Source organism: Diceros bicornis, chromosome X (genome assembly GCF_020826845.1).
Source record: "Diceros bicornis minor isolate mBicDic1 chromosome X, mDicBic1.mat.cur, whole genome shotgun sequence".
In the NCBI taxonomy this organism is placed as follows: Eukaryota; Metazoa; Chordata; class Mammalia; order Perissodactyla; family Rhinocerotidae; genus Diceros; species Diceros bicornis.
Window position 1 is genome coordinate 9,165,671 of NC_080781.1, and position 23,654 is coordinate 9,189,324.

General features: G+C 39.1%; 1 protein-coding gene across 1 annotated transcript in view; it reads right to left on the minus strand.

Annotated features, from left to right (window-relative positions):
* Window positions 1-10,149: 10,149 nt before the first annotated feature.
* The window catches only part of LOC131400727 (rho GTPase-activating protein 6-like), a 46,794-nt gene continuing 33,289 nt past the window's right edge, over window positions 10,150-23,654 (minus strand). Inside the window, exon 2 of the mRNA XM_058535434.1 lies at window positions 10,150-12,041. Within this exon, the coding sequence (XP_058391417.1) occupies window positions 12,006-12,041 (36 nt within the window). The 3' untranslated portion in view covers window positions 10,150-12,005. The remainder of the gene's footprint in view (window positions 12,042-23,654) is intronic.

The following is a 23,654-nucleotide window of genomic DNA, read 5'->3' on the forward strand; positions in this document are numbered from 1 at the left end:
CAGATTATGACATATCTCAATAAGAAAAGCAATACCTCACATTAGTAAAGTGCTTTAAAGTTTATCAAACAAAATATATGTCTGGATATCTGCCAGGATTCTTGGTTGTAAGCAACAGAAATATGACTCTAACTTAAAAAGAAAAGGAGTATGTTGCAATATATTGGAAGAATATCAGTGTGTTCTGGGGAGTCAAGCTTGAAAATGCATAGGAATGAAGAGAGGCTAAGTAACAAAAATGTCTATCCTGGATACCTGACACTGCCACAGTGCCTGTGCAGTGTCACTGTCACAGGACCCAGTGGCCACTCCACCCTGCCACTCATCTCCAGGCCTCTTTGTCTCTACATCACTTACTCAAGGGAACAAGCTCAGGCAGAGGAATCTGATTGGCTAAGTCTGGGTCATGCACCCTTGCTCTGCCCACTGTGGGATGGAAGGACTGTCTTACCCTTTAGCCTCCTGCAGAGGAAGGTGGGACTCTGCTTTGCATCACAACTCACATAATGGGTAGTGCCCAAATCTAGGAAAGGGTTGCTGATGTGGCACAGCTCACTGTCCACAGTCTTCAGCTTAGCTTATTTGTCAGCTCCATGCTCAATCTCTACACTTATCATCTTCTTTGGGCTTTACTAAACTTCTATGTGGTGAGTCATCATTGCCCTCATTTAATGTTGGAGGAGACTGAGAATCAGAGAAATTATGTGCAAGCATTAGTATCAGGATTCAGATCTGAGTCTTCCAACTTCAAGTTGTAAAAATTCCCACTGGGTAGGGTTAGCTCAATTCGCCTGAGTATTTATGGACTCATACCTTGCCCAGAAAACCAGGATGTCTGTAAGAACAAAGAGCAATGGGTATTAAAAATTCCCAAAGACTGAGAACCACTGAACTGGCCCACCTGACTTTATGATTATTCTCAAGTCATAGAGATTGTCATTATGCACATTCATCATAGACTTGACTGGGGCTGTGTGCTCAAGAAATGACCAAGAATATGATCTTGGTTCTGAAATATGGAGTGGAGTTCCTGCCCTGGAATGTAACACCAAAGTTGTCCATCTCATCCCACCGGTAGTGGCTCTCAAGTGGCATTTACACTCTGAGCAGAAATTGTGAAATTCCTAAATCAGTTCTCAGGTAATTTAATCCACTGAGAGTATAATTTTTATACTGGGAAATAGCAAATGCTGTTCAGATGAAGAGGATCTATATATGTGAACATTCCAGTCCTGTTTTTTTCATTGACCAAGCTTCAATATGAAAGTCTTTTTGTTTCCCACACAAAACAACATGGGAAACAATGCTCTGAAATGTGGCTTACCCTCAGCCAATTGCTGCTTTGGTTTACAAATACATGGGTGTGTGTATGCCATGTTTATAGACCTTGTTTTTGTATACGTGTGTGTGTCGGGGGGATGCTTTAAATACATAAAACTTGAAACATCAAAGAGCCAGTGGTTTCTGTGACTCTAATACTAGATATTGATTGATTGATTAACAGGACATTTTTTTGGCCTTATTCACATAGTGGGGAAAGAGGGATTACATATCTGAATATAGTTTACCAAGAAAAATAACATAATTTATACTTAAAGATGAAAACTGGATTGTGGGTAGAGGACTTAGGTTTATGCATAAAGAACAAAATCTTCTTATAGGTGTACTTTTCTAGTCTGTATACATACTGTCTTAGTCTGTTCAGGCTGCTGTAACAAACATACCATAAACTTGGTGGCTTATAAACAACTAACATGTATTTCTCACAGTTCTGGAGACTGGGAAGTCCAAGATCAAAGCTCCAGCAGATTCAGTGTCTGGTGAAGGCTCACCTCCTGGTTCATAGATGGCCGTCATTTTGCTGTAACCAGGGATCTCGCTGAGGTCTCCTTTACAAGGACACTAATCTCATTCATCTGCCCTCATGACCTAATCACCTCTCAAAGGCCTTGTTTCCTAATATGACCACCTTGGGCTTTAGGGTTTCAACATATGAATTTGGGGGTGACATAAACATTTAGTCCATTGCACATATCCTATATCATATTCCTCTGATTTAACAAGATGAAAGAGTATAATAAATCAAAATGGAAATGAGAAATATTCACAATTTTTTTGTGGATGAAGCCATTACAAATACTAACCAAGATCGTTGAGTTGCTGCTATGTGTCCGGCAGTGATCAGCCTCATCCAATCCCCATGACGATCTTACAAGATGGGCTCCTATCCAGGAAAGTAGCACTGAGGTTGTCTAGCCCGTCCCATTGGTAGTGGCTCTCAAGTGGCCTTTAAACCCTGAGCAGAAGTTGTGAAATTCTTAAATCAGTTCTCAAACAATTTAATTCATTGATAGAAAAAATTTTTATTCTGGAAAATAGCAAATGTAATTCAGATTAAGAGGAATCTATACCAATGAACATTCAATGTGAATACTGTCCTCTTTTGACTAAGACTTACAGGTTGAGGACACTTGTTTAAGATTACAATGTCTCACTTTCTTTATTTTATAATATCTCCCCATTCCCTAATTTGAGATTAAAATCAAGAAAAAAATGTTTTTCCTATAATGCTTTTCCAACTTCATACTTTGGATCAGCCACTCTGGCTGACAATCCAAATTATTTCATGTTAAAAGAACACAAACCAGTTGGGATTAGTGTAATTATGAGAAGTCTGAGGGTATTCAGCTACCATTCTTGACACCTGACACCCCTTGCACCCTCCTCCACACAAATGGACAGTGGAGGAGCCTGGTATCAAGTAAGGACCCTTAAATCCAGGGGTGCTGTCCAGCCCCTAGATGGGGTTGACAGGCCTATAGAGTTCTAGGGTGAGCAGGAACCCTGAAGTGGCTCTTACATCAACAGCTGCCATGGACATGAACCTCAAGCTCCAGAAACCTTTCCACTATCAACCCTTTGAGACCAGCCCCAGCACTCTAATTCAAAGTCTAAGATAGCATGTTGGCCCTTCAAATGAATGACTCATTTCTATGACCCCTGCCCAGGCACATAGCTTAGCCAGGCTACCTCCTCACCAGTAACATTCAGTCCCTGGTGACCCATTCTGGTCAGGCTTCAGATTGTGAATCCCCAAGCATTTACCTCTAGCTTCTCCACTTTTCGCTCATGCCAATATCTCTTTGTGTCAATTTATGACTAATGGCTGCCTGCAAGACTAGACCGCAAGCTCCATGATAAAAGGGACCTTGACTGCTTTGCTTACCTTTGTATTCCACAATGCCTAGCACATACTAGGGGCTTATTCTATGCTCACTGAATGAATCGCATGACCTGAAATATTCCTTATCTTCCTTGACTTGCTCAGGTGTCACTTCCTGCATGAAACTTTCTCAGACTATGCCAAACAAAATGACTTTCTCCTTTATCCCTTTTTTATGCCACATGCACCACCACCAAACTACATGAAAGCACAACTGGGAGGAACAGGGTTTTTTGGGCTCAGAGGATGGACCAAGGAAAGGAGAACATAAAGTTCAGAAGAAGATAAAGATGAAACAAGAGAAAGATGGTAACCTTGATTAAAGTGATTTAAGCTGAAGAATGTGAAACATGGATCAAAAAACAAATGTGTATTTTGATATATATTATATTTATTATATGTATTACTAAATGATATGTATTAGTCATTTATAGCTGCAATAATATTAGATGACAAACAACACCAAAACTCTGTAGCTCACAAAAATAAGCATTATTTTCTCACTCACACATCTTAGGTGGCTCTGTTTCAGGCTGCAGTCAGCTGAGTTTGGCTCTAGGCATCAGGTTGGGTCCAGATCTGTTCTATGAAGCCAGACTGAAAGGGTAATGGCTACCTGGAGCATGTTCTAACCACTGCAATATTAGGATACCAGAAGCCAAGCCTAACCATGTAAGCATATGTAAGAACTTTACTTGCATCATATCCGCTAACCTTCCACTAGCTGATGCAAGTCATGTGGCAAAGCCCAAGACCGATGGGGTGTGAAAATATACTCTATTCACTCTAGTACACTGCAAGATCATACTGCATGAAGAGAGTGAAGACTTGAGAACATAAGCTAACACACTGTACAAAGAGCCCATTACTATGACCCAAAAGAACAAAACACTCGAGCACTCAAAACGCATTTTGATGAGGAACAGTTTTGTGGAGAACGTAAATGTGAATGACTTACTCACCGAGTTCACCATTAGCAGGAAACTGCTGCTTAAATCACAAAACAGCTCCAAGTTTCATGTGTGAGTTAGGAGGATGGGTTCTACAGACATCTAGAAATTCCCAGTGTTTACATAAAATCTACACACTCCATACTAGATGCAGCTGTTATTTATTGTGTAACTGGGCTCAAATGTAGCCTATTTGGAGCCTCCTCCAAGTTCTCTATCCTCACCAAAGAGCAGCATTTGTCATAGTCTTAGGATTAAGTTCTCTAGAGAAAGACTCTGCACAAGGGAGTTGCATGCAGAGGGTTTATTAGAGAATCCTCCAGGGAAATAAACCTGTGAGGAGGGAAAGATCAGGCAAAGGAAGGAGTCGATCTGCAATGCAGTTTCAATGGAGGCCTCAGCTGACCAGACAAGGAGCTCTGGATCTGGGGTGGCCCTTCAGAGGCAAGGAGGCCAGGCCTTTGTATTCCCAAATCAGCCAGTCAATGGCTATGGATTGCCCTCTCACAGGGAGTGTAACCGTGGGAGAGTCAGTTCTGTGGGGCTGAGGACAATTCCAGTGAGGGGCGCAGCTGTGAGCCTTCACCAGGTGCCATTCCCAGCAGGTGGACTTGAGTGGATTGTCCCTGAAAAGGGGCCTGGACAGAACACCAAAGTATCCGCTACAGTTGGTATCCACTGATCTGCTTGGGAACCTATGCTAAGTAACTGGGGGAGGAGAGAAGAGTTGGTGGTTGTACATGAGGGACAGGAGAAGGGGGGAGGAGAATCAGGGAATATTCTCCATTTGGTCCCTAGGATTGGATTTGAGTTCTGTGGTTAAGGCCCTTAGATTTCCACGAGAGACTCCACACCCAAGCTTCAGGTCAAAATGACTAAGGCGAACCCAGAGCTGGGGAGCTGTCCATTCTTCCCCGCTTCTGCATGGAAGCCAGCAGCACGCTTGGAGAGTACAGGATATGGCCGTTGTCTGTACTGATCTGGGTAATGGGTAGAATGGTAAACTGAAAGAAGTTTGGAGAAGATAGCATGATCTACATGACAGTCGAGAGCAACTCCATCCCAGGGAGAAAAGAACAGATCCAGAAAGGAAGTGCAGGGCAGTACTGTGAAAGAGACAAGATCCTGAGTAGGTTGAGTAGGGAGAGGATAAGGAAGAGAGGGGAGGGAAGAGAGGAGAGTGGGGAGGAGAGACAGAAATTATGTAAAGACAGTTACCATGCTGTGAGGAGTAGGATTTAAGGATTTAGATCATTGAAGATTTTCTGTGTGTCATGGTATTTAATTTCACTTTAATTCTTTAAATTGCAACAAATTCTTTAAAGTGTAACTTAATTCTTTGACTAGAACAAAGATTTAAGTTGCTTTTCTACTTTTGGAGGTTGTTGCATTTGTGTTTATTTGAATGTGACACGCAGTGGATGTCCTTGTGATGGTTCTCAGAGGGTTGTCTTGTATTTCATGAAGCTCCTTGCTATCTTATCGACTTCTGAGAACTTCAAGAAAGGGCTATAGCTTCCACTTATTCATAGTGTGTGCATGATTTATCATCTCTTTAAGGGTAAGGGTTGTCCATGCAGATCCAAAGTGCTTAGCAGTCCTTGAAGATCACAGGATCAATGAATGAAACCTGAAAGAATGAATGGATGGATCCTAATGGGGTCACACATTAATTAAAGTGAAAATGAAATCAATGGCCAGGATCTCCCTTAGGCCTAATCCAGGAAACATTAGGGGAAACATTTTCCCTAATTATTAGGAGTATCTTAGTAGTGTGAAAGACACCATTTCTCAAATTGCTTTTAGATCTCTTGAGGCTCAGTTTTACTTTTTAAAATCTTAAAAACTCCATCTGGACCCCGTAGGAAGTTTAGTCATTCTTAAGTTTAGGTGCCACTTTCACTTTCAAATGAAACCTGTCTATCAGTAATTTAATAGCTTAAATATGTTAGGAAGACACTTAGCAAAACATAAATGTTGCTCAAAATGTAATGATTAAAAATGCCACGTTGCAAAATCACCTCATTCAATGCTTAATCTTCTCCAATCAGTTCCTTATTTCCTTTGTTCTTCTTATTTCCCGTAACAAGATGATCAAATACTTCTCCCTCAGTAAGTATTAATTTGATTAAGTGGGATTTTGTTCTTACAGTTGCTAATTCATGAACTATATTTGTAATTCCTACATGTTTTGTTTATTACATTTAAAACACTGGAAGCATCTTCATTATGGTCTTTAAATGCTTAGCTGTCACTTACGGACAGCGAAGACTGCAATCGGTATAAATGTGTTCCTGGCAGACTATGCTTTTCCGCCCCTTTGCATTTTGCCAACTTACAATTCTCACCTCTTCTTGCATTCCATGCTGCCTTATAAAGAATGTGTTTCTCTTATAGTTTCCACCATCTCAAGTGATAATATCCACAGAAGTCTAAACAGATGGTGGACAGTGACTATGCACAATTTATGCAGCTCATTCATAGGTAGCATTTTCTGTCCAGAGTTCCCTGAGAAAGCTAGATCTGGAAATGAGTGGCTATAAAAGGAAGATCGCTGGTGGTGATTATAGCACAACGGTTGGTTCCACACTCCTTGTTTAAACAAAAGCAAGCTAAGAATATATTCCCACCACTATTTAGTGTTCAGAGAGAGGTCAAGTATGTTTGAGTCGCCCAGAGGAAAAATTCATAAAGCTAACAGAATTAGAATTATAGATAAAGTAACTGATAATTTGAGGTTATATTCAGGGTCTAAAAATCTCCATCTTCCTTTGTAAATATATATTTTAAAAATAGCTATGAAGGAATGTAATCTAGTTCTTATTGCTGGCTGCTTGGTTACTGTTAAATTAGGCCATGTATAAAAGTATAGCTTGTCACAGTGACCTTATATTCTACTTCAAATTTATGTTTAATTGTAGCCAAAAAGCTGGGCCAACAAATAACTTGTAATCTCCTGGCTTCTTTCAACAAAGTTTTGAGTGAACCAGCGCAAAAGCTGAACAGCACAACTGACATTACAGGCTACAATGAAAAATAAGGGAAAATAATCACATTTTAATTCTTCTTAGGGTATTTGCTTCAAAAACACGAATATAATAATTAAATCAGCAATCTGTGTGAAATTATATCTTGGGGATAAAACAGAGTATAATTTAAAGACATTTTCCCCTCCTTACTGGAAATAAACAGATAAGCCTGGTTTTCATTAATCTTCCATTTACTACCATTTCATAAATAAATTTCAATTTTATGAAGTGATATTTCACAGCTCAACTCTAGAGAAAGTAATGGACTATCACGCCAAAGTGGCAGGATTATGTGAGCACAGTGACTGAAATGACACTCTTCCTACAAATACAAGTAAATTTAAGTAACAGAACAGTATTACTAATGAGAAAATGATGGTTCTGGTACACTTAAGTGTTCAAAATATGAAGAGATGTTATTTTTTTCTTTTCTGTGAATTGAATTGTGGAATGTATTAAATATGAGAACATGACTATGGTACATTGCACATTGATGGGCTAGTAAACTTTGGCCACCAAAACTGCCGCCGCCATCATCAACATTATCATCAACATCACCACCATCATAACCACCAAGGAGAAACAGGGGCTCCTAGGAGAATGGATATAGGCTTTGGAGCTGGACAAGTCTGGCTGTGAGACACCATGATTTCCTGCCCTTTCAGATGTCCTTTGCCCACCTAGGGCGTGGTTGAACATCTATGTGGCATCATGAATGGCAGATTCCATCACAATTAAGAAAGAAACTCCTGACCTGTAATAGTAGTCTTGGCAGTGGCTGGAAGACAAAATGCCCTGTGACCAGATAGACCCGGGTTGCAAACCTGGCTCCATTGTTTATGGCCAGTGAGCCTGGGGTAAGTTCCCCAACTTCTCTTGAACCTTAGTTTTGCATTGACAAACTTGTTATCTTAATTTGAGCTGTAGCAAAAGAAGACCCTGAAGAAGGATGGGAATGCAGGTAGTTTATATGGGAGGTGATCTCAAGAAGCCCAAGGGAGGGAGTGGGGAGAGTAAGGTGAAGACATAAACGCCAATGAAAGGTGCATCAACGAGTGGGTTCCTGATATGGACAGATGGGGTTCAATCTTGTCGGAGATGCTCTGAGAAACCACAAGGAAGACATTTCAGAATCACCCACTACAAAGGGGGAAGCTGTAGCATTTTTCTACTTACTTCCATCCGCCAATTGAGGGCTTCCCTGTGGAGTTCAATCCCCCTCGGCACTTCCAGGTTGCCTCTACATGCAACACAGCAAGCTCCTGGGATGCTAGAGGAGGCCCTCGGGCAGATTTTAAGAAGGAGGAGAAGAAAGAGAGGGAGAGATGACAAAGATGACAGTTGCAGGTCCTTGCAGTGGGAACCTACCAGCATGCCAAAAACTGTAGCTGCAGGTAATATCAGGTGGTTAGAGAAGATATGGGGAAGGGCACAACAGCATCTGCTACTCTCAGGACAATATTAGTTATCTTGCCAAGACATTGTAAGGATCAGAGACAGGAACGTAAAGTGCTTGGTCCATAACAGAGACTCAGCAAATGGGAGCAATGTTGGCAAAGATGCCCTACAAGAGGATGATGGGCACTACCAAACTGAAGAACATGCCAGTAACCTGGTCTGGCCAATCCAGTGCTCCTCCTCGCCTCCAGGTGGGTGCCTCCAGGTGTGTGCAGGTGAGCTGCTCTGCATAGGCTGCTCGCACTGTTGATAAATTGCTGGTGCAATTTTAGAGGAGGTTTTTGTTGAGTTTGCAGAGCAATAACATAGACTCAGCCCGTGTCACTGAGTTACCACGTTCAAGTGCACTTGATGCCTTCCATGGACCTGAGGCACTTTTGCCTTCATAGGCCCCTTCTTCCAAAAAAAAATATATAAAATATATTTTATGACCACATTGGTATAAAGATGAATATATTAATATTATATATTAAAACATTTTGTTGGACCTAAAAGTGCATTTTTTCTTCTGAGTTTAAAAGAAATTAAAACATTTTGTGGGCCCCTGAAGTACTGTGGGCCCCAGGCACTGTGCCTGCTGTGCCTAATGGATTAGTTGACTGACATATATTATTTCATTTAATTCTTTTCTTTTTTTTTTTGATGAGGAAGATCAGCCCTGAGCTAACATCGGATGCCAATCCTCCCCTTTCTGCTAAGGAAGACTGGCCCTGGGCTAACATCCGTGCCCATTTTCTTCTACTTTATATGGGACGCTGCCACAGCATGGCTTGACAAGCGGTGCACCGGTGTGCGCCTGGGATCTGAACCTGCGAACCCTGGGCCGCCAAAGTGGAGCGTGCGCACTTAACTGCTGTGCCACTGGGCCAGCCCTATTTCGTTTAATTCTTACAAGGACCATGCAAAGACGATTTCTTATCCCCCTTTCTCAGATGAGGAACTAAGGTTAAGAAAGGTTAAATGGGGGGCTGGCCCCGTGGCTTAGCGGTTAAGTGCACGTGTTCCACTACTGGCAGCCCGGGTTCGGATCCCGGGCATGCACCAACACACTGCTTGTTCGGCCATGCTGAGGTGGCATCCCACATACAGCAACTAGAAGGATGTGCAACTATGACATACAACTATCTACTGGGGCTTTGGGGAGAAAAAGGGGAAAAAAAAGGGAGGAGGATCGGCAATAGATGTTAGCTCAGGGCCGGTCTTCCTCAGCAAAAAGAGGAGGATTGGCATGGATGTTAGCTCAGGGCTGATCTTCCTCACAAAAAAAAAAAAGAGAGAGAAGAAAGGTTAAATGGCCCATCCAAATTCACACAGCCAATGGCAGAGCCCAAGATACTTATGCACATTCTGAATTCCTCCAGCAGACATGGAACAAGGGCCCACCCTAATGATTCTTGCCACCTTTGCCAAAATCCGAAACATTGCAAATATCTGTAAACATATGCACACAGAAACTTACATACACACACACACAGAAATATGCCTTTAATTTTTTAACAGCTTTATTGAGGTATAATTCACATACGATATAATTCACCCATTTAAACTATATAATTCAGTGGTTTCTAGTATATTCAGAGTTGTGCCACCATCACCACACTCAATTTTAGAACATTTCATCAACCCAGAAAGAGACCCCATACCCATTAGCAGTCACACGTCATTCCCCCCAATCCACCTCTCCCCAGCCCCTGGGAACCACTAATCTACTTTCCATCTCTATGGATTTGCATATTCTGGACATTTCATAGAAAGGCAACCATATTATGCAACATGTAGTCTTTTGTGACTGGCTTCTTTCACTTAGCATAATGTTTTCAAGGTTCATTCATGTTGTAGCATCTATTACTACTTCATTGATTTTTATTGCCACAGAATATTCCATTTCATGGATGTACCACATTTTATTTACCCATTTATCAGTCAGTGGATATTTGGGTTGCTTCCGTTATTTGGCGATTATGAATAATGCTATGAAGATTTGTGTACAAGTTTTTTGCATTTTAACTCTAAATATGTATTATTTTCCATCCGATTGTTTTCATATAATCCATCACAGCCTAAGGAAGATCCCTAGAGCCAGGGCCCTAAAACACAACTTTTCAAGCAAATAAAGGGCACAATTAATAAGAACCCATAAAAGAAGATACTTTATAAGGGAATAGAAGACCTTTACAAGGGAACAAAATTGCACCTTTAAGAGAAACAGCAAAAAGCCAGGGCATAATGTACCTGCTGAAATAGAGTGTAAATACATTTCTGAACATAACAATTGGAAAAAGTTATCCAGCAATCTTTACTCCTCACATAGTACATGATGAGCAATAAATAGGATTATTCTCCTTAGGGTGAAAGATGTAGTTGCTAAAGCTTATCTTTCCAAAGGAATCATTTAGGACCTAGCGAGGATCTAATCATTTATATGTACTTGCCTAACACTCACCCAGAAACTAAGGAAAAACCTTGCAACAAAACCTTCCAAAAAGAAGTGCACAATGACTTTCCTCAATTCAAACCAACAAGCCTTAAATTCTCTCTTTACAACATCTCATTTCACTCCCTGCCCCCCAATTTCCACCTAAGACTCATTCCACACCACTGAGTGCTTATGGGCACTAAATAACATGCAACAACTGAGCGCCTGTATGTGCCAAACATGGTGCCAAGCCCGAGGGACAGAAAAATACTAAAAACAGACAAGGCCCATACCCTCAAAGAACTTACTCCCTTTTGAGAAAGAAGAAGGCTTATCAATCAGTATACAAATAAGTAATCAAAAACATTTCACATATAGAGATATACACACTCTTTTGGTTGCAAGTAATAAAAATTCACTCTAAACTAGCTTAATCCTCCAAATACAATCATTGAAAAGATACTGTAGTGTCTCAATCTCACAGAACTAGAAGGGCCACATGTACAGCTTGCCTTGGGAGGAAGTAAAAATCATCATAATTCCACGCGACTGTTCATTTGCACATGGCTGAACATAACTGCTTGCCAAAATGCAAGCTTTATGGGAACAGTAACTTCTCTCTTATTCAACACTGTGCACTCAACTTTTAGCTTCTGGCACATTGTAGACACCCAAACTGACTAAGGTCTCCCAATCCCAATTCTAAATTCCAGAAGAGAAAACTAGATTGGCCATCTTGGGTCATGTGTCCACTTGTGATCCAATTAGCTATCACTACACATACTACAAATGTTTGTTGGGACCCATCCCCTGAGATGAGGGGAAAGAAGAGTTCTCACAGAGGACAGTTCTACCATAACTCCATATCCATAGAGATGCAATTTTATTGTTGTTCTTCCAGTAAGCAGTGTTATCATCCAGCTAATCCTTCAGCACTCTTTTTTCCCCAATCTGTTGAGATATAACTGACAGATAACATTGTGTACGTTTAAGGTGCATAATGTGTTGATTTGATACACTCATATATCTCAAAATGATTACCACCATAGCGTTAGCTAACACCTCCATCACGTCACATAGTTACCATTTCTTTTTTGTGAGAACATTTAAGATCTACTCACTTAGCAACTTTCAAGTATATAACACAGTATTATTAACTATAATCACCATACTGTACATTAGATCCCCAGAACTTATTCATCTTATAACTGGAAATTTGCACTCTTTGAACAACATCTCCCCATTTCCCCACCCACAGCTCCTGGTAACCACCATTCTACTCTGTTTCTAATCCTTCTGCATTCTCCCTTACTCCCCTTTGGATCCATGGTAAATATTTATAAGAATTCTGGTTTAAGAATGAAGAATGAAGTCTGCAACTGAAAATTAAACTCAACTCAAGTTATTACTCGTTGATTATGTACCAACCAACTAAGCCATACACTTAAAATAAAGAAAGAACATTGTTTAAACACTAAAGTTTCCATTATTCAAAATGCCCATAATTTCCTGAAATTGAATGGTTTATCTCAGGTGGGAAAATCAGTGATCACTGCCAGTGGCAGACACTTTCAGGAGCCAACAATTCGTTGTTATTTTCTCTGGGGCCTACCGTCTGCTTGCCTACCCACCCCACTCCCACTCCAAGGATTGGCCTCCAGCAGCCATGCTTATTTGGTTACAGCTGACAAACTGGAGCATTTATCTGACCTAAGCAAGGCCAATCATATTCTTGCATCTGGGAATTGGGACTGCAAGGCTGAAGGGGTGTTATCAGGTTCTGTGGGGAATAGGCCCCATTTGATATAACCTCTGAGAGCAGGATGCCTTTTGGCCACCGTGGGAACCAAGAATCTGAGAAGGAAGGTAAACAGGGAAAGAAGAATAAAGCAGACGCACAGCGATGAGAGAATTCAAAAGAATACATGTATAATTCTAATTTTAGGTTCCAGCCTTTTCCTGAGATCTGGCTATATCCCTGCTCTTGGGATCCACAGATACCCCCACATATTTTTACAAAATGTCTTTTAGCTAGTTCAGTCAGCTTAAGCTACTAGCAACCAAAATCCTGACTAACACATGAAGTTATTGGAAGCCCTGACAGAGCTTCTTACAGTAGATGATAAAGGACAAATTTAAAGGTTCCTCATATTTCTTAATTGGTATTTCACTATCTATAATTAAACTATAAGGCTTTTGAGTGTCAGTCCCATCATACTTCTGACACTATAGTTTGTGGCCAGGTTGCCATTCTTTGGAAAAGAGGAAAGAAAATCACACTTTTATGAAGGGTCTATGGTTGGAGGTGTTTGATGGCTCTGGACTAAATCCCGCCTGCCATCGACCTCCATTCCCCACTCCCAGGTTTCTGCAAGAGCTCCATACACAAAGAAAAATAGCAAAAGAGAAAATAAAGTTCTACTTTATTTTTAGCTGAGCCTGTTTCTAATAACCTCAGATGAAGGTAGGAGCGCTTGGCAAGAAACAGGAAGGGTTTTGGTCTCCAGGCCATCATGGCGCCTCACCCAGGGTCCTTGCACCATGGGTACACATGGTCCATTTGAAGAAAGGCAACTTTTCTGGTAGCACTCACTTCCCTATATGTCAAATTAAGCAAAGAGGCCCTTCTCCGTGGCCCACATAGCCAACTTCATTCCAACCCCTACCTCAAGGACCTGCTGGGCAGACACACCACACACGAGCAGGATCATAGCTCCTACACTTCTCAGAATCTCCAATTCCAGTCTTTCCCCTCAAGGGTCAAGAAAGCGACTGTTTTCAGGGCAGCCCCTGAAACACAAAATTATTGTTAAGGCCTTTATAAGTCAAGGGAACCAAGGACAAGAACACTATTCATGAATGCCAGAGTTAGTGCACTCATTCTCAATGGGGCGATTTGGCCACCAAGGGGGTGGAAATTGATTCTTGGGGGAGGAAAAGAAAACTCACTCTTTTTTTATGTATAAAGTACAGATATACATACACTACATTAATAGATAAACAGTATATCTGTGTTATTGAAATTTCACGGAGGAGGAGGTGGCAATTAGGGAAAAAATGTCTAAAAAAGGCTCCTTAGAAAAAAATGTTGAGAGACATTGGAGCCTGTAGTGGATTCCATGGTGCGGTTTCCAGGCTCCCCCACCGCTGGGGAACCCACTCCCAGCTTTGTGCACACTGGCTGGTAAGAACTCCCAGTTGACTCCTTCAGCCAAGAATTGTCCTTTGCAGAACAGGACACACCTTTCCCAGGGAGGCTATGCCTCCACTTTCTCCTTTTCTATTTCTTTCCTCCCTGCTATGCTCCACTTCTGTGATTGTTGAGCTACTCCACGAACTTTTTCATTCTGCATCCTCTCAGACCTTCCCCCGATCCACTGTTTGTTTTGCAAACTGAACCTTCTCTTTACATTCTGCTGACTCTTTTCAAAGCACCATTTCCATCTGAATACTGTTCATTAGTCTCACTGCCTTTTCTCCTACTACTCTTGTAAGCACTCCGAGGGACAGAACCCTGCCTCATTCTCTTTTCTACTCCCAGGATCTAGCACTGTTCTTGGCAGGAACAGGTGTTCAATAACTGTTAGATCGATCAAAGTAACTTACTGAACATCTTTGCAAATTCTTTGGGCAGGTTGCACCCTACGAGAACTGAGAAGGCCGCAAAGCAGCTCCTAGTTATTTCAAAGTTGGTCCATTCACTAAAAAGACCCCGTTCTACTTATTTTTGCACTGCCACAAGTACCAACAGCCAAGAGAACAAAATACCTAAAACATCTTGCCCAAGCTATAATCCAATTGTCATAAACAGAACATATTTTAAATAAGTCAAATATTATGAAAAAATTTATCAGTACTGAAATAGTCGTACTTAAATTAGAGTGCTAAACATAAATAAAATGTAGACAATGCTGACTTCCTCTTGCAGATCATATATAGTTTACGGAGTTGTTTTATCTACACTGTCTCTTTTGAGGCTCAGGCAGCCCAGACAATATTTTACCCACTTTAAAAAGGATGAAAGTATTTTAACAAGTTCAAGTGGCTCCCTCCAGGTTGCAGAGTAATGTGTAGAGAATGGAGTTCAAACCCAAGCCTTCTATGTCTAGTCCAGTGGTTCTCAATCAGGGGCAATTTTTCCCCCTAGGGGATATTTGGCAATTTCTGGAAACATTTTTTGGTTGTCACAACTGGGGGAGAGGTGCTACTGGCATCGAGTGGGAGAGACCAGGAATGTTGTTAAACATCCTACTATGTATAGGACAGCCCTCCATCCAAAGAATTACCTGGCCCAGAATGTCAATAGTGCTGAGGTTGAGAAACCCTGGTCCGTTCCAATGTGTTAGACATCATATCACATTCCTTTGAGCAGACATTCTGGCTCTTAAATGGGTAGGGAACTATAAAACCTTTGGCCACAGAGCTGTGCTTTCCAATACAAGAGTCATGAGCCACATGCAGGTATTGAGCACACGAAATGTGTCTAGTCTATATAGAGATAACTCTGGGTTTTGAAGACAGTGTGAAATAAAGCATATAAATTATCTCAATATTTTTATATTGATTGCACGTTGACATGATAATATTTATACATGTTAATATATTTAAATAAATATATATAATTAAAATTAATTTCACTTGTTCCTTTTTACTTCTTAAAACGTGGCTAAGAGAAAATTTAAAATTTGATATGTGGCTTGCATTATATTTCTTTGAACATTGGTGCTATAGAGATTGCTGCTATAAAAAAAAATATCTAGTTGCAACAGTCTACGTTGTATCTATTATGCAAAGTAGCATGAGAACAAGTTATTTCAAAATAGTCTTCCGATTTGTGATAGGTAAAATAATGTCCCCCCCCAAAGATGTCCACCTCTTCTTACCAGGAACCAATGAATATGCTACTTTACATGGCAAAAGGGACTTTGCAGATGTGATTAAGTTCAAGACCTTGAGATGGGGAGATGATTCCGGATTATCTGGGTGAGCTGAATGTAATCACAAGGGTCCTTATAAAGGAAATAGGGAGGCAGGAGGGTCAGAGAAGGAGATGTGATGACAGGGGCAATGTCCAAGAGAAACTGGAAGATGCTACGCCGCTGACTTTGAAAATGGAGAAAGGGGCCACAAGCCAAGGATGCAGGCAGTGTCTAGAAGTTGGAATAGGCAATGGAACGAATTCTCCCCTAGAGCTTCCAGAAGGAACACAGCATTGCTGGCACCTTAGTTTTAGCCCATTGACACCCATTTCAGACATCTGACCTCCAAAACTGTAAGATAATAAATTTGTGCTATCTTAAGCCACTAAGCTTGTGGTAATTTGTACAGCAGCCAGAGGAAACTAATACAGCATTATGCACACACACAGATGGATTATGTTGCACATCAGCTTTCCTTCAAAATAGAAGATTCTACCAAAATATATGACTCCATTTCAGAAAGCAGAAATCTATACGACTATGATTAAGCACACTCACTGATAGCTGATATATTTTGGGGGTCTATACCATCTCCACATTTATAATACAATGCATTTTCTTTTTTTTCCTCCCCAAAGCCCCAGTACATGGTTGTATATCCCAGTTGTAAGTCCTTCTAGTTCTTCCATGTGAGCCACTGCACCAGCATGGCAACTGACAGACAGGTGCTGTGGTTCCATGACCAGGATACAAACCCGGGCCACCGAACTTTAACTACTGGGCCATCAGGGCTGGCGCGACAATACATTTTCTAAAACTACTTTATCCAGTGAATAAATTGTAGTGGGTCCATGCATGGTTAATTGATTTGCACAACATACATGGTACCACAAGTGGAAATCACTAAAGAAAAAAAGAGGAAGCTAAGAAATAAAAAATTGACTGTCCTATATAGCATACTTTCTTTATATGCAATACCATGTCCCACAGATAAATAAATGGATGATCATTACCCAACCTACGCTATTGAGATTCCAACACAAAAGCAAATTGCTGTGAGTGAATGACAATTATATATCCAAGGAAGAAGACATTTATTTTTTATTTATTTATTTTTTTGTGTGAGGAAGGTCAGCCCTGAGCTAACATCCATGCTAATCCTCCTCTTTTTGCCGAGGAAGACTGGCTATGAGCTAACATCTATTGCCAATCCTCCTCCATTTTTTTCCCCAAAGCCCCAGTAGATAGTTGTATGTCATAGTTGCACATCCTTCTAGTTGCTGTATGTGGGACACGGCCTCAGCATGGCCAGAGAAGTGGTGTGTCGGTGCGCACCCAGGATCCAAAGCCGGGCCGCCAGTAGCAGAGCGTGCGCACTTAACCGCTCAGCCATGGGGCTGGCCCCGAAGGAAGAAGACATTTTATCCAAACGCCCAAGTGGAAGTACAAGTATAGTTACTGTAAGTCCCTCTACTTTTCTATAATATTTAAACTCATGTGATTACCAGGCAAATGAAGATTTTTAAAATACAGACCATCCCTATTCACAATCTTCTGTGTTTGAGGGCATAGCTGGATAGTTAATCCTTTGGATAATATCACTTTTCAAGGAAGGTGGGCTTTAGTAAAATTTTTTTTAAAAATAGGAGGGATTAATAATACACTAATCTCCTTAGTAACTGAAGCTAATTTATGAGAACTATAAACTTTAATCTATTTCCAACTTTAAAAGCAGAGAACATAAGTCAACCAGAAAAGTATTTATGGCTAGCTACCAAAATGAAAATTGATTCTCTTTTGGACAGAAGTAGCAAGAGCTCTGGATTAGGGAGAAGACATAAGATCTAGTCCGTGTTCCAGAACCAAGATACTATGCAGCTTTAAGCAAGTTTCTTGGGCTCTCAAATCTTGATTTTTCTCCTCTACAATATTAAAATGTTGGGCCAGTTGTATATCTCTAAGGTTCTTTACAGCTCAAAAAAATCTATGGTTAAACATTAATGCAGGATTGTTTTATTAATTTCATTTTTTGTTAATGTCTAAAAGCATAATTTATAAAGACATTTAAATCCTAGTTTGTGTCCATGACAATGCAAGCCTGGTGACCCAGTGAAAAAGAGCAGCATGATTTGTCCTATAGTTTATTCAGTGTTTAGAGTTTTGATGTCTTCGCTTGGCTTGTAGTGAAAATGTTGACATGGATTACTGCCCTCTAATAAAAATAAATTTCATTATGTTTGGCCAGAAATCTGTGTGCGACAAAGAGTAAGGTCCAAACAACACATCAGCACATCAGCTTCGGCAGCTTTGCCTCCTCCCTCCCTCCTAGCAGTCCCCTCCCCCCCTCCTATCCCTGTCTAACATCATTAATCAAAACCAAGGCTTAACTATAAATAGGTGCTGGAATTGACTTAACTAACTTTAACATGGAAGGAAAGGGCTGGGGTAGGTTCCAACTTGGCTATATTTCGCATCATTCCTGAAGATTTTCCAGCAAGGTCTAAACCTCCTGCTGCCCTCTTCTCCCTCACAGTCTTCACTGTCCTTCTGCATTATAACTACAAACAGCACTTTCTTTTACTCTACTTCTTACTTTGTAGGACAATCTCCTCATTGTCTTAATTTGCAACATGCAATGCCTGTGCTCTATCCCAAAGAGACAATACAAAAAGTCATAGAGAGATGTCTGTATAAGCCACTCAAAAATGTCTAGAGGCTTTAGTTAGTCTGATCAATACTTCAAATACAGAATTTGGCTAAAAATAAAGCAGGTTTATGGAGGCTTTTGTTGTAAATTTAAAAAAAGACAAAACAAAATCATAATCCAGTTGGGGCAGGAAGGTAATAAGAAAACATCTAAAGGAACTGAACTATGAAGAGAAAAATACTCAAAAAAAAAAAACCCATATTTTTCTGTAAAACTTTTCTTCTATGACTTCTGAGTAAGAAAGAGTTTCAAGTTCATGCTGTATAGTGTCCCCTCTGCTCCAAACACACAGTTGTGGTAAGTGAAATATAAAAAGAGAACACAAAAAAAACAACAGCAAAATACAAACTAAGATATATATTTTCAGGAACCAGTAGCAGTGGGTGTAAAGTCATAGTCTTCTAGGTGCTGGGCCCTTAAGTGGGCAGTGGATCGGGACATTTCTTTCCAGTGGGAGATTAAAAGTCCTCTACTTAACAGAAAGGACTGAACCCAGGCTCTAGGGTTAAAGCTGGACAGGATTTGGAACTCTTTGCTTGCTAAAGTTAAAATGAACTATCGCCAATTGATTCCAGGATTTACAGGTTATACCATTAGCTATCAAGGGAGAGGATATGACTTTATTCCCCAGGGAACATTTGGCAATGTCTGGAAATATTTGGGGCTGTAATAACTGGAGAGAAGGAAGTGCTACTGGTGTCTTGTGAGTAGAGGACAAGGATGCTGATAAACATCCTGTAATGCATAAGACATTCCTCACAACAAAGAATCATCTGATCCAAAATGTCAACAGTTTCCCTATTGAGAAATCCTGGGTTATACGAAGCTGAAGACCTATGGAAGCAGGAGGCATCAACACAACCTGTCTAGACCAAGATCTAAACCAAGCTGCTACTAGCTTGGAGACTGGTTCTGCATTATTTCTAATTTAACTATGGGACAGGAGCTCCAAACTATCATACAGGGTGTAGTTCTATCCTGGGGGCCCAGGTAGAAGTCAACTGAAAAATGCCAGGCACAAAGAGATGCCCATAAAAAAAAGACAGTAAAGAGAATGAAAGTGCCAGAAAAAATGATCAAGAGAGAGCTAGAAAAACACAAACAAAAAATTTCACTCAAAATTAGCCTACAAACCACGTAAAGAAATATAACACTGAAAAAGACAGCCAATAATATAAATATTTAGAATATGAGTTCACTCCAGTGAAATTAATTTTATCAAATCACTTGACAAAAACTTTAAAAGAAGCACATCTAAAATGTTCTGGAAAATAAAAGATGAAATCACATCTACAAAAATAGCTGAAATTATGACACAAAATCAGGCAGAGGAGAGAAATGGACAGGTAAACGTAAAAGAAAATAAATTAAAAATTTGAAAAAAATTTAGTTTTTAAAATTAAAAATTTAAAGGACAGCATAATCCTCAGACTTGAAATAGCTAAAAAGCAAATTATTAAATAAGATTTGGTACCAAGAAATTTGCCCAGAAGCCAGGAGAAACAGAAAAAGAAATTAAAAATTGTGAAAGAGGCCTGGCCCCATGGCATAGTGTTAAGTTCAGTGTGCTCCACTTTGGCGGCCTAGGGTTTGCGAGTTTGGATTCCAGGCATGGACCTACACCACTCGTCAGCCATGCTGGGGTGGTGACCCACATACAAAATAGAGGAAGATTGGCACAGATGTTAGCTCAGGGCTAATCTTCCTCAAACACAAAAAGAGGAAGATTGGCAACAGATGTTAGCTTAGAGTGAAGCATCCTCAGGAAAAAAAAATTGTGAAATAGCATTTAAGAAGCAGGAGGGATGGTGTGAGAATCTCCAACTTTAGAGGCCTATTAGAGATTTAGAACTTCTTATTAGAGATTCAAAAAAAACTGTGGAACAACTGAAGAGCAATATTTGTATATAAATATCCAAAAGTTTCCTTTCAATTACCGAAGAAAAATGAGAATCCTCAGTTGAAACTGCTCTATGAGTATTCAGCAGCATAAATACAAATAAATCCTAAACCTTGACATATTTTAGTAAAACTGAAAAATGTCAATCTTAAAAGCCAGCAGAGACAAATGGTAGTTTAACCTAAGAAGAAGTGACTATCAGACTCATGGCAGATTTCTGATCAGTAACGAAAGTTGGTAGAAGAACCTGGAGCAATACCTTTAAAATGATGAGGAAAAATAACTGTCACTATAGAATTTTATTCCCAGATAAACTATCATGCAACATTTATAGCAAAATAATAATATTACAAAACATAAAACACTAAGAGTGTTTAACACGCATAGGCACTCACTAAAAGAACTATTAAAGGATCTATTTCAGCAAAAAGAAATGTAAATTCAGAGGAAAGGCATGGGATAAAGGAAACAAAGCATTTCCTTGCTTTCTTATCAATGAAAAACAAGTGACATTGCTATGGTGGTTAAGCTGTACCACTCTCAAAAATGCCAAATGCCCTTGAGTCCAATAATCTTAATATTTTACCTCACTCTCCCTACTTTAAAATATTGTTTTTAATTTCACTAAAGGAGAAAATCCTATTTTCAAGTACAGAGACAAAAGACATTTTTGGCAAGAACAAGCAGGTAGAAACTTAAAATGAGCAGAAAAAATCAATTATAGACAGAAACAATATACCAAAGAAACAAAAATAGTTACCAAAGAAATAGTTACCAAATATGGAGGGAAAAAGGTGAAGGGAATATAACCATCAAAAAATTGATAATGGGGAGAACTGTTGTATCCTGGACTCTGTCACAAAATTGAGATGACTTCATTCACTTAATCTACAAAGTAAAAGATTGAGGGAAACCAACATCCTTGATCCTTGATCAAAGGTGTTGTTAATCTAAAAGATTATTAAGGTATGTTTTTGCTCTATTATTTAGCAAAAATTATATATCAGTCACAAGTATAAAATCTTAGCCTTGAGATATATATGAATTAAAGTTTTAGCTGTTCCCAGAAAATATTTTGCATTTTCTCCATGGCTTTATGCCAAGTTTTTCAAAGTAGATATTCAATAAAGACAATGGAACCAAAACATAGCATTTGTCAACAGCTCAGATAAAGTCTTAATATTGATAAGCCAGAGAAACATGTTCTATGTTACCTTTAACATTTGTTGATAAAATTGCAAAGGAGTCATTGAACCCTGAACTACACAATTTCTAATAACTCCTGAAGTTTTTTACTAATCGTATGCCAAATATCTGAACAGTGCCTGGCCTATGATATATTCTCAATACATTTTCATGAATAAATAAAATAAAATTACATGAAAAAAATAGAATATAAGAGAAAATCAGAAATTGATGGTATAGAAAACAAGCTACAATAAAAGATATGTAAAACCAAAAGCTAGTTTTTTACTAAAAAATAAATAAATGGAAAACCTTAAGTAAGCTATACCAAGAGAAAATATACCTATAACACAATATTAATAACATAAAAAGTACAAATACAGTAAAGATTTTAAATCATAAAAATAATATGAAAGTAATGCAATAAATTTTAAAAATGGGCAAAATGGGTAATTTAAAGAAACATATTAATTATGAAAATTGCTCAAGAAAAAACAGAAAACCAGAACAAATAAATAATCATTAAAGAAATTTAATTGGCAACTAGAAGTGTGCCCTTGAAAATGACAAGATGGTTTTATAGTTTGTTATAATTAACTATAGTATAGTTAACTATAGTATATAGTTTGTTCAAACAACTTCAGAAAATGGAAAAAATTACACAGTTCTCTAAATGCAGCTAGAATGGTCTTTGTACCAATTTGATAAGGACTCTATGAAAAATTAAAATTGGAGACCTACCTGACAATGAACATTTGCCAGAGTCTGAAAGAAAATATAGCAGAATTTTTTATAATCTATCACGTATATCAATAATGCAAGGATGGTTCAAGGTTAAAAAAATCTGGGCCGGCCCCATGGCTTAGCGGTTAAGTGCGCGCGCTCTGCTGCTGGTGGCCCGGGTTCGGATCCCGGGCTCGCACCGAGGCACCACTTCTCCAGCCACGCTGAGGCCGAGTCCCACATACAGCAACTAGAAGGATGTGCAGCTATGACATACAACTATCTACTGGGGCTTTGCGGGGGGAAAAAATAAGTAAATAAAATTTAAAAAAAAAAAAGTCTAAAAACGTAGTATACCACATTAGTATATTAAAGATGAAAAGCCATATCTGCATATTACTGTATTCATAAATTCCATAAAATTCATCACTCATTCATTATTTTAAAAATTCTTAGCAAATATGAATTAAAGGAGACCCCTCTTAACTTGACATACATTAAAAAAAACTTAAGACAAAATGCTAGATCACCCCTTTCACTCTAACATTTCTGAAGGTCATAATCAATGTAAACAAAACAAAACAAAAATAAAAGAGTTAAGAGGTATAAGAATTAGAAAGGAAGAGATAAAATAGCCCATATTGGTGAAGATACGATGAACTTCCATAGAAAATCTGAAGAATTTATAGACAAACTATTAGAATGAATAAGAGAATTCAGCAGGGTTGCTGAATCAAGATCAACACACAATAATCAACAGCCTTGCCACATACCAGTAATAACCAAATCAGGAAGAAAATACATCATACAAAATATCAATGATAACTATAAAATTCCTAGGAATACATGTAATATAATTAGTACAAGATATGTGGAGAAAATTTTAAAAATATTGCTAAGAACATAAAACATTACTTTAGTAAATGGAGAGGTATACCATTTCATGATAGGAAGACTCAATATCATACATAAGCCAATTTTCCTAAATTAATGTATAAATTCAAAGCAATTCCAAAAAAAAATCCCAGCATGATTGCTCAGGAACTTAATAAGTTTATCAAAAAATTTATATGAAAGAAGGGTCCAAGAATAGCCAAGAAAATTTTGAAGAATATCCTGTTCATCAATAGGAAAAGAGATAAAG